This window comes from Teleopsis dalmanni, chromosome 1, assembly GCF_002237135.1.
Source record: "Teleopsis dalmanni isolate 2A chromosome 1, ASM223713v2, whole genome shotgun sequence".
In the NCBI taxonomy this organism is placed as follows: domain Eukaryota; kingdom Metazoa; phylum Arthropoda; class Insecta; order Diptera; family Diopsidae; genus Teleopsis; species Teleopsis dalmanni.
In genome coordinates this window covers 82,666,608-82,684,065 of record NC_051846.1, presented here as the reverse complement: position 1 = coordinate 82,684,065, position 17,458 = coordinate 82,666,608, and the positions used below count along the sequence as shown (strand labels likewise).

General features: G+C 33.9%; 1 protein-coding gene across 1 annotated transcript; it reads left to right on the top strand.

Moving 5' to 3' along the window:
- Positions 1-10,605: 10,605 nt before the first annotated feature.
- On the top strand, positions 10,606-14,484 carry LOC119666776. The gene is made up of 3 exons (XM_038076086.1): positions 10,606-11,029; positions 11,125-12,169; positions 12,224-14,484. The coding sequence occupies exons 1-3, from the start codon at positions 10,954-10,956 to the stop codon at positions 14,316-14,318; spliced, it is 3,216 nt and encodes a 1,071-aa protein (XP_037932014.1). The 5' UTR covers positions 10,606-10,953; the 3' UTR covers positions 14,319-14,484.
- The last annotated feature ends 2,974 nt before the right edge of the window (positions 14,485-17,458 follow it).

The following is a 17,458-nucleotide window of genomic DNA, read 5'->3' as shown; positions in this document are numbered from 1 at the left end:
ACAGATACTTACAGCAGATACTTACCATCCGAAATATGGGAAACGATTTGTTGCGTTAAATTGTGCATCTTTTATTTCATTTTTTTTGTTTTGTTTTTTGTTGATATTGTATTATTTATCTTACTTATCAAAAGCAGCTGTTGTTGTTGCTGTTCTTGTTGTTATAAATTGGCTCAAGTGTTCGATTATCATACAAAAGAGACGAAACAATCAATCAAATCAATTTTTTATTGGGAAATTTCCAAAAGGAAGAGTTGAAAGCCCGCTTCCAATTTAACAAAAGAAATGCTCTAAAACGTTCGTTAAACCAATTTTTTTTATTTATTTATTTTTGTATATTTATACAAAATTGAGAAACTCGAACAAACAAGTAAAATAAAGAATTAAGTTTTGTTTTGCTTCAAATATTTTTCAGTTCAAATGTCAAAGATTTGTACATTTATCTAACTCGCAAGCTGTGCTGTTCGTCTCCGGAGTGGGCTCAGCGCTCCAATCAACTCCGATCAGCATGTGGCGTTCTACTCATCTGCATACTCCAATTTAATATCGTTATTTAAATACTATTTTTTACACGTTGTTGTCTTAATTAATGCCGAATTGGACTAGTTTGAGTCTGTAATGTGGTTCAAATATTTAAGCACATTAATGGTCGTTAAAAATCGAATAATTAAGTTTTCATTTCTTAGGATTTCGATTTTAAATTAGCTGAAGATTGATTAGCTCGCCTTTTGTATGGGAATCAAAATTATTTCCTGTGGCGCATAGCATCAGGCCCAGGTTTTATGTCGCTTTTATGACTCATAAAAGTTTACTAAACAATCGTTTGAATTTAAGGTTAAAATTAAACATTAAATTTTTAGTATGTATGAGACATAAAATGTCCAAAGATTAAAGTCATATCAAAACAGTAAAAATCGGTAAAAAAAGTCTATAAAATCAATTCAGAGACGTACAATCAGTACGTTTTAAATTTTGAATATTAAATTATTTTAATTTTGGGTGAAATTTGGGAAAAATAGCTTCTAACTCTTCTAAAAATTTTAACACAGAATTTAGTGTAAATCTAATCAAAATGTGAGGGAATAAATAAAGAAATATTTTCCGATTAAAAATTTACGTTGTCTGAAAGTATGTGTAGTAATATTGTAACGACATATAGTGTCAAAATATTAATGTCAAAATGTTATTAGAATAAATAGTAATGATTGAATAGTTAGAATGATTGGATTTAGTTCAAATATGCGGCATTTACGATAACTTGCTGCCATTTTGAAGGAAATTTCATTATGCCTTTCTCATAGAAGTCCTCGTCTTTATTGGCAAAAAATTGGGAAGTGAATTCTTCACCAGAAAAATCAGCCATTGTTCGCTATGGACAGGAACAGATGGTAGTAACTTAGTGTAGGATCTGGACTATAAGGTATATTTATAAGAACTTCTCAGCCAAGCTTCTGTGTATGGTCTGGCATTGTCCTTATGGAACACAATTCCTCTCCTATTGTCCAAAGCTGGTCATTTCTGGACGATTGTTGAAAGTACAGTTTCGAGTTAAGAGTTTTGCCGTATGGGAGTAGCACGTAGTAGATGATTCTCTGCCAATGCCACCAAACCTACAGCAAAACCTTGTGGGCCTTCAATCCTTGCTATAAATCCCGTCATCGTTTCAGCCGTCTCACCGCGATACGACTACGACCGTTTTCGCTTGGTGTTGTCGTAAGTGTTCTTTGGTGATTTCTCATCACCAATCACAAACCGTTTCAGAAATGGGTTTGCGTTAACTTGTGATGCACTCATATATCAAGTTTCTTTTTATATTCAGCTTTATTTCAATGGTTCCAAGCGGTTTTTTGTGAAATCTTTAGCTCCTGAGCAATCGTAACAATGCTTTTATGATGGTCGGACTTAACAATTTCCATCAATTTATTGACATTTTCGACAATTGGCGTTCTAGTGCGTCGTGCATCTTTGAAATTACATCGAAATAACTGGAAAGGAATCGGTGAAACCAAAATAACGCGTGTTTGGATATTACAGTACCAGGACAATTCACAATTTCAACCACCTTGCTCTCCATTATTGATCTCAAGTGGCCTTTGGGCACAAGGCCGTCACTTCAACTTAACTTAGCCTGTACATAATTTTACTGATTGCTGGTGAATGACGGAGTATATGACCAAATTACGAGTTTATTCAATGAAAAGATTGTTAACGAATGGCAAAACTGTGTCACTCACAATTTAATATAAGGAATGCATGGTTTACTACAGGAAACACAGGATAACTTTAACTGTAATAATTTCTAAAATGGTACACAAAAATGCTATGGAATAATTATGGTTTCTGGTGTAATGGGATACATAAGACTTACAATATGTAATAAATAAAAATTAATAGAGGGCATCAAGAAACGAACGAATTCAAATTTTTATTAAAAGTCATTTTAAAAAAATAATAATTGAACTACTAAAAGCTATATTTTTTCCTCCAATAAATTAATTCATATCAGGATCCACACCAACTGTTGTGTTGTGGTAAGAAGAAGGATACTATTTCTTGCTGCATTAAAGAGATCACTGTATGCTATGATAGATAAAAAATAGTTTGCTTGACGTCAGAAAATATTAGTCGGGTAATTTGCGGATCTTGTCACTCTGCGGCAATGCTGAGTGAGTGTTAAGCATTGGAACCAGACCCAACAAACCTTGTCTGCTTCTTTCAAAGGAGACGCGTACTGATAGCGTGATGCGGTTTGAGACAAAGTTCAGGAATTCTTGTTGTGTCCTAGTTCCATCAGCCCATTTACTAGGAGGGAAGAACCCTATATAAACAAAAGTATACCTTTAATTTTAAGCTTTTTTCTTTGATTTAATAAGAAGTTGATGTAATAACTTTGACTTTTGTGATAGAAACTGAATCTGAACAGATTGTGTAAAATGAATACATTTTAGCCAAAGCTTTTTGTGATAATTTTTTGATAAAGAGCGAAGTCAAGGAGTCCTTTGCGGAATAATATTTGAGATGACTGTATTTTGCGATTAAAATAAATTAGATACAGTGCGATATTTATGTGAATTTAAGAAATTTATAGATGATTATTATTTAAAGTTTAAACTCCAGCGGTCGAACAAATCAATTATATTTATGCTTATAATTATATATGTTTTTGTTTATTAACCAAGTAATCCTAACGAGAAGTAGTTGAATTTCTGGACTGCTTTGACGCTTTTTTTAATATGAATATTACATTAATAATTATTATTTTATTATGTTGAAGCTATTTGAGCCAGTGCACTTGAGCACTTTTACTCTTTCTTAACTCGTGGTATTTTTAAAACTCGTCTTTACGCCTTGACTGGATTATTGTTTATCACTTCATCAGACTAAGCAATAATTGACCTCAGATCTGCATACCTCCGCGAGAAGCCTGTAACATTTCTGAGATTTGATAACGCGGTGTTGGTAAGTCTGTCAGTTTTTGCAAATAAAATCAGGGCTCTACCCTTTATGTGTTTTTTGATGGGATCAATCTTGAGGTTCCTGAGGATGTACCACGGTACTTTGAAAAGTCTTCTCAGAGCTTGGCTTTGTGCAATTTCTAGCTGGCGAATAGTAGTGTTTGAAGCTTCGCTAAGCGCTACACAACCATATAGAAGCGACGGACGCATTATTTGGTTGTATATCAGTTTCCTGTTCTTAGCATTGACATTTTCATTTCTGAATAGCGGTTGTAGGTGATGAAAAATTTTGGTACAGCTAATTCTTCTCAGTGGAACATGTTTAAGCCTTGTGAATCGTTGGTCCAGCGTGATACCGAGATATTTAACGTTATCCTCCCATTTTATTACCATATCACCATATTGTAATATTTTTAATTAATTTTTTATTTTATAAAAAAATATTTATTTAAATAATAACGTGCTTACTATTAAATAATTAAATAATTATTTATTATTTTTCCTTCATGCATTTGTATATTTTTCTAATAATTTTTTCCCGCTTGGTAGCATACTTCACTGAATTGTTATATACAGAAAATTATAAGTAATTTAATATAATAAAAATATTATTTTGATTATACTTAAATACAAAAGGCACATTGTTATAGTATCACAACAAAGGCAACAATATTTATTTTGTTTCAAATTTTATATTACAATGTATGTAGAAATTTAGATAGGTAGATGCGTATGTACACAAAAATCTAATAACTTTAGCCACATGACCCATGTTAAAGTTCAAAGTATTGCGGAGATGCTTTATTATTATCAGCAAACAAAGTCCCAGCAAGAAGATAAAACCAGTAAACCGAATAACCGAATGGCAACGCCAATGCATCATCAGAACTGCATTGCCATGTGATATGTGTCGAGTTGCGATGTGATGCGGTGTTTGCATCGAAATGACCTTAAAAGTTGCAAAACAAAAATTAAAATGAGAAACTGCAAAGATAGATTCGATATGGCAATGCATAGCTGTAACTGAGGACGCTGCTGTCGTTGCTGTCGTTGCTGTCTTTGCTGTCGCCGTTGTCGTTTTTGTCGTTTTTGTCGTATTGCTCGCTAACTGTTATTGTTGCTGTTGTTTGTAGTGCCACACCTGTTTCATGTTTGTTAGCCACAAATCTATAAAAAAAGTGCAAGAATCCTAAAGCAGAACCACCACCAACAGTCTCGGCAACAATCTAGGCAACATTAACAATATCAATTTATGAAGAAGAAGAAGAAGAAGAAACTTATGAGAAATTTCCTTGAATTTAAGTAATTTTTTTGTGACAAAGAAGAAACTATTCCTGGTTTCGTTTAGTGTTTAACAGAGACTAATAATGATGGACTATGTTTACCGTTAGCCAAAAATGTTACACCAACAACAAAATACCAATCAGTGGACATTTGCCAAATAACCACCAACATTTTTCCAGCGTTAGTTAGCGAAGCTGGACGGAGGATTTGTGGGAATTACACATTTCTGTTGTGCGTGATTTTCACGTACAAACTGTGCAATACTCGGCGTTCCGGCGTTCCTCCATGGCAACTTGGTGGTAAAAAAAATCCTAATTATTTTTACTTAGCTTTTTTTCACTTTTTTATTTTTCGGTTACTTATTGGTGATATCATTTCAAAATCATTTGAAATCAAGTGTCAACAGTTTAAACACTAATTGCGCTCATTAAAGTGAGCAAAGTGTAACGTGTCAACTTCATGGACAATTACAACATGCTCAAGAGTGTTATTTTCCGCACAAACAAACACACGCAATCAACAACAGCAATCTAAACACCTGACAGCTTGCAACATGTTGCAAGTGTTGTTGGTAATGTTAAATGTTGTCTGTGTCTCTTTGTGAATTCAACTCGAAATAATAGCATTCACGCGTTTCCACATGCAGCCGACGTTGGGCAAATTCGGTGACATTGTGATTCTAACGCTTAATATGCACACACTTGAGCTGCCAAAGGGGAGAGGCACTGGCATTCACATCGAAAGATTTTTCAAGAATTTTATTAAGTACTCGTGCTCATATAAACGATGAGCTGAACTGAAACTGAACTGAATGCTGAGGTCTCGTACTTATCGTTGTTACTTTGATTTTATTCATATAATTAACGTCATGTGAAAACATTTTAAAAGTTAAGGAGGTTCTTCAATTATAGATCCCAAAAACCTAACTTTAGTCTAAAGTTGAAGCTTCTGAATTTAACTAATTTTACAAAAAATGCATATAAGTTGCGTATCTACGTTTAGTACCTACTAAAATTCATTTTTTAGAATGATGGGAAAATATTTATAGTACTCAGAAAGTATAGATCTATTATAGATCTATCCACATTGTGGACTAAAAAGACAAGCAATTAATACTACCGACGCATGCACCAGGTCTGCACAAATCTCCCAAAGCTAAGGTTTCAGTCTGAAACCTGTTAACTTAAATCTCATCATATTTGAATAAACAGGTTCGGGATAACTGTTTGAACTGAATTGAAGGCGTAAAGTAAAATTTATGGAAAAGTATAAAGGTCTTACCAGAAACGACATGAAAATATGCGTTAAGATAAATGGAGGTAAGAATTTATATTAAAATATTTGACCGTGTGACTTTTCACTTGCAGCTCTCCACCAGGAGTGCAATCTAGTATCGGCACTTGGTTATCCTGGTTAAGATCTTAAATTCTGCAAGACATTTGTTAGCATTTGTTTTTGCATTCTATGTGCAGTTTCTCTTTTCAACTGGCTGCTTTGAGCCACAGAATAACCGAGCCATCGATGTGCCTCGTTCTCTAGCAATGGGGAAGTATATAACTTGCAATTGGTACTACCATGAATTTTTCTAACAGGGCATTTATTGGTACATTATCCTCATAGGTGTATTTTGAACAATGTTTTGTCAAGCACTCATGGCAAGTAACCACGCAAATCAACTATACTCATGCCATATTAACCTAACTTAGCCTACTGCTAAAAAACACTCCCACAAAGAATATAATTATTTAATAATTTAAGAAATGGAATAAATAAAGAAAATTTTTAATATTTTTCTATATTTGTTGATTGTCAAAAAAATAAAAAAAGAAAAATAATCCCACGGTATCAATAATTGATTTATATAATTTTTGGTCATTTTAATTATATTAATGCACACAAAATGTATCTTTTGCATAAAATTTTTGTTTCCTGGCAATTTAGTTTACAATTAATAAGTCATAACCTATGCAAATATGACTATGTTGTTTATCAAAATGTTGTTTATTGTCACTTGATCAACTCAACGTCTTCCACTTCAGTTTGAGATTTCCAGACACGAGCACCACTCCTTCACAGTTTCAAATGCCCAAAAATCGTTCAATAAATTTTTCGAGGTTAAATCATAATTAAATACTCCACAAAAGTGCTTCAAAATGCTTACAGTGACTTTATCTGCGAGTATTTATACAAAAATATACATTACAAATTCATAAAACAATTAAATTAGCACTTAAACATGATATCTTCTAAAGCCCAACAATGGCTCCGTGCATGTGAGGCACTTAAAATGTGGCATTTCTATTATTTGCGTCTACAAGTGGTCTGTAGCCCGTTGTCTGTAATCATAATCATAACTACAAAATTATAATGATGAAGTTGTAATTTTAGTCAAATGATTTGGGTATCGAAAATCAATGAAATTACGATCGTTGGACAGAGATCGTGTCAATATCATCAAAATACCAATAATCGGTACCGGAGCTCAGAGCGAAAACGATGAAAGTTTATGCGAGCAAGCGAGTTAGCTAGCAAGGCGACGAAATCCATCGCACGAAGAGCTTCACTTGTAGATAGGTTTTCCAATGTCCATATTTACTCAAATTTATATGTGCCCAGATGTGCTTGTATGTATTTACACTAGTACAGAAAATTACAATTATTAAGCCTGGCTTATTTGTTTGTTTTCGCGGGAGGGAGCATCAAACTGCATGCACTGATAGATACAGATATCCGCATATCTACGATGTACGATGTACGTATGCAACTCATATTTCGTGCGATTCTGGGACAATGGATATGACTTAAAGCTGGCAGCGTTTATGCGGTTGTTGCTGAATGACATATCAGTCAATACATATCTAAACTTATTTTATCATATTAGCAGTGGTTAAGGCATTACTTTCTAAATCTGATTGAATTTCTAAGTGCGCAACATGTAAAATTTGTTGCAGCCTCCATGTAGACATGCCACTTGGCAGTAGATGTGTTGTTGTTGCTCGTTGCACATTGCACATTGCATTGAGCATTGTGCATTGTGCATTGCACATTGTTGTGACATATATAATTTATTTAAAATTTGATTTGGGAAAACTATTCGACCATATTTGAGACGTCGCTTTTTATGTTGTAGATTTTCGTAAATGCCTTTAATTTTCGTTATGAGTTGATATCCGTACGTGAACTTTTATTTGCAAAAGAGCAAAGCCACTAACAGCAACAATAAAAGTAGATGCCTAGAGGCATTGGGTTGTATTGCACTGCATACTTAGGCCGCATCTCCAAATGTTTATATGTTTCAATTTTATTTTGAGCTAACGCCCGTAGCGTACGTATGCACCTTTTTATCATTATTTAGCAAAGTTTGGGGTTATAAAAACTCATTATAATGTCTTATAAAAGCACTCACGTCAAGTATATTGGAGTGTTTTATTACTTAAGTTGGTCTGCTTAGCTATGTGAGTGGTTCATATTTTTATTGTACTTCATGAGATTATAACATGACCTTATGACTGATATTATTAACACCTCCGCACTGCTCACAAAAGTGCGCTAGATGGGTTCGCGTTGACAGATGAGAGCTTTTGTATAACAGAAATTTTAATTGAACGGTTTAAGGCGACACATAGCACTAGCATTAATCGGAATACCAAAATAAGTTGTCTTTTTCAAAATGTGACAACGGCTAACAGAAAGTTGACAGCAAGTTAAGTAGAAGTATTGTACATCAGACCAAACAGATATGTTTTATGTCAACGGCTTGTACAATATTTTATGAAGAAATTAAACAACTATACAACTATAGAGTAAAAACTATATAATAAAAACAAAAATAAAATCTAATCTAATCTTTTTCACTTCAATATTTTTATCAAGTATAACGAAAAGTTCACTTAGTTGACAATGCGGAATATTTTTTTACAAACCAAAAAAAACCATTTAAAGTTTCACACCCAACTGTCAGAATGGAAAAGAATACGCAAACCTACAAACAAAAACTACTATATCAGCAGGAGATTCCGTTTACGATTCGGACTTCGGGTTCCAAATAGCATATAGAAAGAAGCTGTTATCTGCTATGATCGTCTCAAATTTGTTCGGAAAATGTAGTCGGATGTTTTTCTGTGGAGAACTAATCTTGCAAATATCATCCGGAATCTTGGATTGTATATTTGACTCTTGCTCTGGTGAACGGTAAAATTGATTAACATCCAAAATTAACTCAGGAAATGATTACCAGTGAACTGCGCTTAAATTTCATATCAGTCTCACAAGTATTAAACAATCCTTTTGAAATTAACATGATGAGTTCCTGGAACATTAGCTGAAGCTCAAAATAGGGGCGACCTCAATAAAATATTTTACTCAAATATTTGAAAATCTATGATTCAACAGTTCTATTATATTGTTAAAGAAGATGAAACTTGGTATAACAAGTACGAACCATCAACAAAAGTCCGGATGATGTTATAGAACCCGGAAAGTGTTAATCTAGCCGTTAAAGCGTGGCAACAGAAATCAGCATCAAAAGTAATGTTGGTAATTGAGTTCACCAAATGAACTCTTACTTACTCCAAGTTTTGGAAAACTTGTTGGAAAATCACAAAAAGAAGAAGCTGTGTCTAAAGCAGGATTATGATTTCTGTATCACACTGCTAAAAAAACGAACCTTCACTGCGCTCTCGAGTAAAGTATATACAGGAATTCGAAGTTAAGAATTTAACAAAAGCCTATAAATATAAACAAAAAAAATTTCTTTTGTGTTCATGTTTTCGGTGAAAACTCAAATAAGGATGAAGTATTATTATTAATGTTAAGCGATGTGATACTGCGACCGTCGGATCTAAACCCCATCTGGGCTTAAAGTAGCTCTCTCAGCCCTGTTGTCTCAAAAAAATTAGTAAAGAAACTACTTTATTGCCTCTTCCGTGAGAATATAAATTCCCAGGAGTCTATTCTGTTTGCGCATTAGCGCAGGGCATTCTAACAGCACATGTGTGCCTGAAATCAGTGCCCTGTTAGGATTCCTGTGATGATTCCAAATTTTCTTTTGATAGGTTCATACAATCCTGGTATCTCTTACTGTTATAGGTACCAATATTTGATTTGGATTGTGTTAATCATGGTATATTATCTCAGTAATGCTCTTTGTTCTGGTTCTCCTTTATTTTTATGAGAGAAAGGAGTGTACTATGGCCTAGTCAACAAAAAAGGTTCCGGCGCCATCATCTAACTCGCTTATAAGTAATGCCTGTGGGGACTTTAAGTAACAATATACCTAGACGATTCGCGCAATTTCCTTTATCACGCTTCTTATGGACAGGAAGATTAAGAACTCGCATGAATTATGTTATAATAACAATAATTATATCATTTATGATGCATAAAATTATAATTAAAAAAAAAAATAAAAAAAAATAAAGGAAAATGTAGATTAGTTCTTTATAATTCACCAAATATTACATTATTAATCAAAAGTATAACAATCACAAATTTTATATTTAATTTTGAGGAAGTTATTACGAAGAGAATTAAAACAGCACTTGTCCTTGAAGTAGAAGGTATCCTTTCAGTAACAAGTTTTGATTTCGCTCATATTCCATACGAGCCTATATAAAGGAATTTCTGAAGAATAAAACGGCTAAAACAAAGTTTTATGACGTAGGTCATATCAGTCATAAATGGGTAAGACATGTAATGAACTACCCTTAAATGAAATTCACAACTCCAGTTTACTTTGCATATTAATTCACATATATTTATGCCAATTTAAACAATTGAAATATACAAAATAAACAAAAACTGAAAACGGTTTTGTTTTGAAAAAGTAGCGACCCTGCTACTAAGACAACATAACCCAGAGGCCCACAAACGAGTCAAGCTGTGTATTTAACAATTTGTTTACTACCCCATTGCCAGGCGAAGTTGCCATTGGAGACACAAGGATTCCAACACAAAACGAAATGTCAAATTTTACAAAATTAAGGTGTGACGGAATTTTACATAGTTTGGTAATTTCAGTGTAACCACAGACTTGAAACGAATTTATAATAAAGTAACTATAAATCAGATACATTTGGTATATTCTCGAATTGAGAGCAATTAGCTGCGTATAGAACTTTTGGCTGACCGCCAGTAAAAGGACAATGAACTTTATTGGTAAAAATAGATATTGTAACGAAAACTAAACGAAATCGGGTTTTTTGGCGAAGAAAAAATGATTACAGGAGCAGAGGGAAGGCAAACTCATACGCTATTGGATTTAAAGAAACAGCAATGGGCTAAGGAAAGAGGTAAGCCATAATTTATATTTAGTTTTGTGGCAATTCTATTAATTATTTTTTGTTTACATGCTTGTACTTCCTAATTTCACTTCATAAACCGAAAGAGGAAATAGCGCGCATGGATGAAATTATGACATCCTCACATCATTCGTCAACTTCCCATCAAATTGAACGCACTTCCATAAGAACATTTTTCTCCAATATGGATCTCAGACAGAACTCCCGCCAACAGCAAAATATACAACAACAATATTATGCGCAACCACCGTTACTTGCAAGAAATCCAAATTATCAACAACAACCATTAAATACAAACCAGCGACAATTGCATCGGAACAATAGCTACGATAGCAATGGTTATGTTCACTATGTTCAAAATGATATCGACGACGACGCGGACTTTGAAGATGATGACTCAAGCTATCGGCGTCTAAGGCGTGGAAATTATATGCCACGAGGAGCCGCTAACGTTGGATCGCATAACCAGCGTAACAACACCACAAGCATGATGGCGCATATGCCAGGTAACAGCAAATACTATTATGAAGAAGTCGTACCAGCAACATTGCAAACAGCTAAAGCACGCATACAGCGAACACAACGTATACGCAGCCCAAGTCTGCCAGTAATACGCCACCGGGAGTATGTTGTCAAGCAAACAGGGCACCCTAATAAAATTCATAAACAAAACCATGAAAACAAGTACGCTCCACACAACATTCCAACACATGCAGTTATTGTTGCAACGCAAGCAGTAATTGACCCTGGAAACTCGCAAAATCGATTAAATAATAATCCTGGTTGCCAGGAAGAAGACACTTCGGGTTATTTAAGTGATTCACCCAAAAACAATCACACACCAGATATTTGGTATAACGATGGGGCGAGCCAAATTGGAAGCATCGTGGGTAGCATTGTGGATGGGGAGCAACACATAGCCGTAAGTACTTCTGATACTAATAGGATTGAAACTCTCGCAACATGCAATAAAAGAGCGTTGCAAGGGCAACATTCAATTGATTGCTCTAAGCGTCTGGGACAAAAATTACAAGGCGAGCAACTAAATAAAACATACATAATCAAAGGACGTGAACCAAACTATGTAGAGTACAATGCTTCCGAAAACCAACCCCATGGATATCAGGGCAGGTATGTTTTCATACAATATTTGCAAGAAATGTTAACAATTTTTGTGTATTCTAGTTATTACGTAGCACCAAATACTGCTTCCGATTTGAGCCGCGATGTATCCACTTCAAACACTTACCAAATACATGCCACGGAACCTACAGAATACTACGAAGAGCGAGAACGAGCAAAATGGTCTAATGTTAATGAATATCAGACAAAACAAAATGGTCCTGGTTGGTTAAGTCGTGGCATGCATGATTTGAAAGACAGTGAAGATGATGTTCAGTCCATACAATCCACATACTTAAGAGGTCAAAATGTGCCGTTGGATCCAGTTACATTGGCGGAACGAATGGATAAAAGGCGTAAAGCGGCTGAGTATCACAACGCCATTAAAAAGCAATTGCATGAAAGAGAAATGATCAGAAAATGGGAAATCGCAAAACATAAACAGGAAGAAATGCTAGAAGAGGAGCGCGTAAGGCGCCAAAAACAACTGGAAGTAGAGCGTTTACAGCAAGAACGTCAGCAACAATTAGATAGAGAAGAGGCACACAAACGCAAGCAACAGGCCATGTTAGATGCAATAGCCAAAGCAGAAGAAGCAGCAAAAGAAGAGAAACAGAAACGACGAAAAAGTAAAGCATTAACAAAAGAAAAATGTGATGCAAATAGTTGCGATAGCGAGATAACGAATGAAAATAATAACCAGGTTGAAAACTTAAAGATAGAAAGTAGGGATGAACACATAAGTAATGAAATCAATGGCCTGGAAGAGCATAACGCGAATGGTGAACCTAATATATTGGAAGTAGTTCCAATGGTAAATACCACTAATGATACAAAAATAATTGGAGAGAATACTAAAACAACCAGTAAAGAAAATGGTCATCAACAAGAACACCCTAAAAATGAAGTAGAGGAAGAAAAAGTACTTATTGGAACACCTATAAATTTAAGGCGAACTATTAAGAAAACTATCCAAATAGCATCTAACGATATTAGAAAGGATGATTCACCACACCCAACTTTCGAGCGCAGTGTTCCTGTTATTGTGCAGCCAGCTACCCTAATACCACTACCAGTCACAAGTGACGTTTTCGGTTTACAAAACGCTTATGGCAATCTCCAGATAGCTGCGTATTATATGCAACAACAAATCACTCCAACAACTGCTGCATCTACAGTAGATTTTTCTAAATTTTCAGGTGACATAACAACACATCGCACGGATTCATCAATTGCTACAGAGGAAGGTTACCAGCCACCAAAAACGTCTGAGAGCAATAAGATAGACAATTATAAAGAATCTTCCGACTATAAGGAGGAAGAAATAGCGTTAGATAGAACGGGCGAAATAGATAAATTGGCACTGATACCGATGACTCCACAAATCGAGAAACAAAATGCAGAAATACATTTAACGAATCATGCTCAAAGTTTACAAGACGTTGAAACCCAAACAGAACTGCCACTTAACTGTGATCTTTGCTTATTTCATGATAATTTTTATAAAGTTCTACTCAAACGCGAAGTATCTACAACAACCACCACACAAACTTCAAAAACTAAATCAAAGCCAGCGAAAGAAACCGAAAAGGATCACGAGACTACAACCACAACGACAACAACAACAACCACTACTTTCAAAGCCAAAAGTAAAGACAAGGATAAAGAAAAGGAGAAGAAACGGAACTCTAAAGAAGGTAATAACAAAATGGATGAACGCCCAAAATGGGGAGTTAATAGACCAGTGGTGCAATACGTTAAGGCGAGTGAGAGAGATCCATTTTATTTGCGAAACAAGAAGAAAAATTCAACTAAGCCTTCACGTTCACTATCCGTTGATTCACGATTAGATAATGCAGCCGAACAGGCTGACGACGAAGAAGCTGAACAAACGACTACAGGTGAAGAAGAAGGCTTTTTACTCAAAGCCCGTAATGTGTGTACAGAAATATTACCTATAAAAACCGATGAGAAAGGACGCATTTTCCTTAATTTTCGTGAAGCAAGCGCAATTATGAATGAGGACGAAATAAAAGATAAATTAAGACAAAAGTACTTTAACTTTGGACGCATATTACCAAGGCGAAGCTGGGCTTCAGCAACCCAACATGGCTTGCAGTTTAACATGACTGGAATAGGCGATATGGCAAATGATTAAAAATGTTTTAAGTTTCCTTAGTTGCTGCTTTTAAATAAACCATAGACAGTGAAGTAGAGAACAGTGAATACATAATTTTTATTTGTGGATTTTAGCTAAGAGAGATAAGTTGTAGTTGAACATAATACATTTATAATAAATATATTTGCAAACCATTCTAATCACACATATTATGTTTCGATTATTTCCATTCTTTTGTAAGTTGGCGCTTTGGCGCCATTGTGGAAATATATTCACAGACCTGCAGTTCTTTCACAGCGCCAATTCTCGTGACACTGAGCACTTTAACGGCAAACAAAAGAACTTTTTAAATTTGATTTGCCATGCAACCAAATGTTTTACGAGTATTTTTCTCAACTTAAACTGGAACACAAGTGGGAATAATTTTTCTTCACAATACTGCACTCTGCCAACTCTAAACCACTCTGCCTAAGGTCAATATAATTATGTTGCATTGAACTTGCTGATTGCAGAGACTTGCAGAGACTTCTACATATGAGATATATGAGTAGAAAGACTTGAAGATATTTTTCCTTAATTAGTTTTTTACTTAATTAGTCGACAATAACCCAAATGCCTTATTTCAAAATTGTCAACTCAACTTTATAAAGTCACATAGGGTTAAATTTCTTTATGTGTCTATGGTATATACAGATTTTGAAATCCCACAAAGGGGGATATTATGTTTGTGTTACGGAAACACGACTTTGTTTGTTTATTCTTTGATTGTCTGTTGTTATATTGTGGCTATAAGGAGTTTCCAAAGAAGAAATTTAATAATAATTTAAATATTAATTAATTTTATTATTAGTATTAAATCTTATTGTATCTGGTACAAATTAATTCAATTAAATTAATTAAAAATCAACACTATTGGCAATAAATAAAAATTGCTCTTATTTACTCTTATCCAAATGTACGGATGTTATTTTGTAATCCGGTCTCACTTACTGCTACGTTGAAATTTTGATAGCACTACTATTCCTATTTATCTCATAACCGATTAAACTTAATAATTAAAACAACATGTCGTTATTGCAGTACCGGACGAATCGGAATATGGTCTCAATATCTCAGAGTATGAAATATGGTTTTATAATAACGCATCATTATATTTCTTATTATCTTATTACAGAAAGAAAGATATTATTGCTTATTTTCGTTATAAGAATAATTAGCAATTCTAAAAAATATGAGTTTTACAGGAGAGCATAAGACATGAATTGCTTAATTTATGAAGAGGAAGACCTTCCAACTTTTCGGAGTACAACACAAAAAATTCAAGTTCTCAGTTCATTACGATACGAGAAATTAATTCCGATTTGACTCGGAGTTAATGACTCTTAATTTATTTGTATCTCATCTCAATTCGGGAGATATGCAATCCAAGGAAAAGTTTACAGTTTGATAGGTAATTGTGTCGTTTTCAGGATTGTATCAAAAACGTGTTTATTAAAATTTCCTTTAGAAGTGGACTAAACTTAGCATAAAAATTAGTTGCTGGAACCACATCAACTGTACTTAGTAATATTTATATTAGTAAAGGTTAAAAATTCTATAAATCAGAGAACGAGAAAAAGAGAGAGAATAAGAGAGAGAGTTAGAGAGAGAGAGTTAGAGAGAGAGAGAGTTAGAGAGAGAAAGTTAGAGAGAGAGAGAGTTAGAGAGTTAGAGAGAGAGAGTTAGAGAGAGAGAGTTAGAGAGAGAGAGTTAGAGAGAGAGAGTTAGAGAGAGAGAGTTAGTTGTAACAGCGTATCGGAAAAGTTCGGTAGTCATATACACGTATAGATAACTATTTACAAATACTTGGCATTTATGATATTTAAAAAAAATATATTAAATTTAATTTTTAAAATCATTTATGACAATGAAATCTATTAGGTTGTTCGGAAAGTAGTTTCGTTTTCTTTTGTGGAAATGAAAGACAGTTTTCGTATAATAATCAAATACTTTATTAAATTATATATTGGCCGTCCTTTTGCCATCTTTCTGATAGTAGCATAATTCCACGTTCATAAAATTTTTGGTTTTTACTGAAAAAAAAATTATAAACAATTACATCCTCTGTCGGGAAAAAACGCAATTACTTTCCGAAGAACCTAATATATTGTTTGAATAACAGTGAGCCACAACAAAATTTTATTTCTGAATTATTAAAACTTTTTTTGGGCACACCATACAGCTTTTTCAAGTGAGCTGTGAAACCCTTTTTTAATTTTATAAGTCTGTATATAACTGTTGAATAACGAGTGCAGGGCTTATAATTTTGAACCTGTCAAATTTAAAAGAAACAACTTCTCGTCTTTTAAACGAACTACCCAATGCTGCCTGAAATTTTCATTGTTCAAACTTCAAGATGTTTTTTATTTCATTCTCATTTCTCAGAAGATAGTTAGTATAAGGTCATAAGCCACACCTAAAGGAAATTAGAAGCAGCGATATACCTAGTATTACGGTTTATAATAAATTGGAGGGGACAATTCTTGACTGTGGTAGGTTTATAAAATGTGTTGACAATAAACTCTAATGTTACAAAAGAAAAAATAAGCAGTCATTTAAAACTAAAATTATGTTATATTATAAAATATATGAAATCGATATTTATATAATAAACTAAGCGCTAGAAAGCTGCTTCTAAATGTATAAGAAAAGAAAATTTTTATAACGATCAAAACAAAATTTTTTTTTTGGCTGACCGTACAACTTTTTCGGGTATTGCCCACAAGTGGGTTGTGAAAACAATTTTATTTTTATAAGTCTGTATACAATTCTTGAATTATAAGTACCAGGCTTAACGTTATATAACGGTTTTATTCAAATGTTCTTTCTACAAAATAAATAAATTATTTTTTTTCCAAAAAAAAATTTTAGTTAGTTTTTTTTTTAAATATTTAAAGGAACTTCAAGATGTTGCCTATAAAATCTATCTGTATTTATTTATTTTTATTTTACCCTTTGTTTGAAATTTAGCACAGTGATATATAAAAACATTTGTTTTCTAAGCACAAAGATTGGACATTATTGGCTGCAAGTGGCCGTCCACTTAGGCAGTGGTAATGTTAACATGTAGCGCCAAAAGCTATGACCACACTTCTAATTTGGTTAGAAATGCAAGTCTCCTGGAGGCCGGGTCTAGATTA

What these genes read in the sequence shown, in the direction of transcription:
- LOC119666776 (XM_038076086.1), top strand. Translation starts at nt 10,954, where the DNA reads ATGATTACAGGAGCAGAGGGAAGGCAAACTCATACGCTATTGGATTTA. An exon ending in GCAATGGGCTAAGGAAAGAG is followed by an intron (nt 11,030 to 11,124) that starts GTAAGCCATAAT and finishes ATAAACCGAAAG; the next exon opens with AGGAAATAGCGCGCATGGAT. An exon ending in CCCCATGGATATCAGGGCAG is followed by an intron (nt 12,170 to 12,223) that starts GTATGTTTTCAT and finishes TGTGTATTCTAG; the next exon opens with TTATTACGTAGCACCAAATA.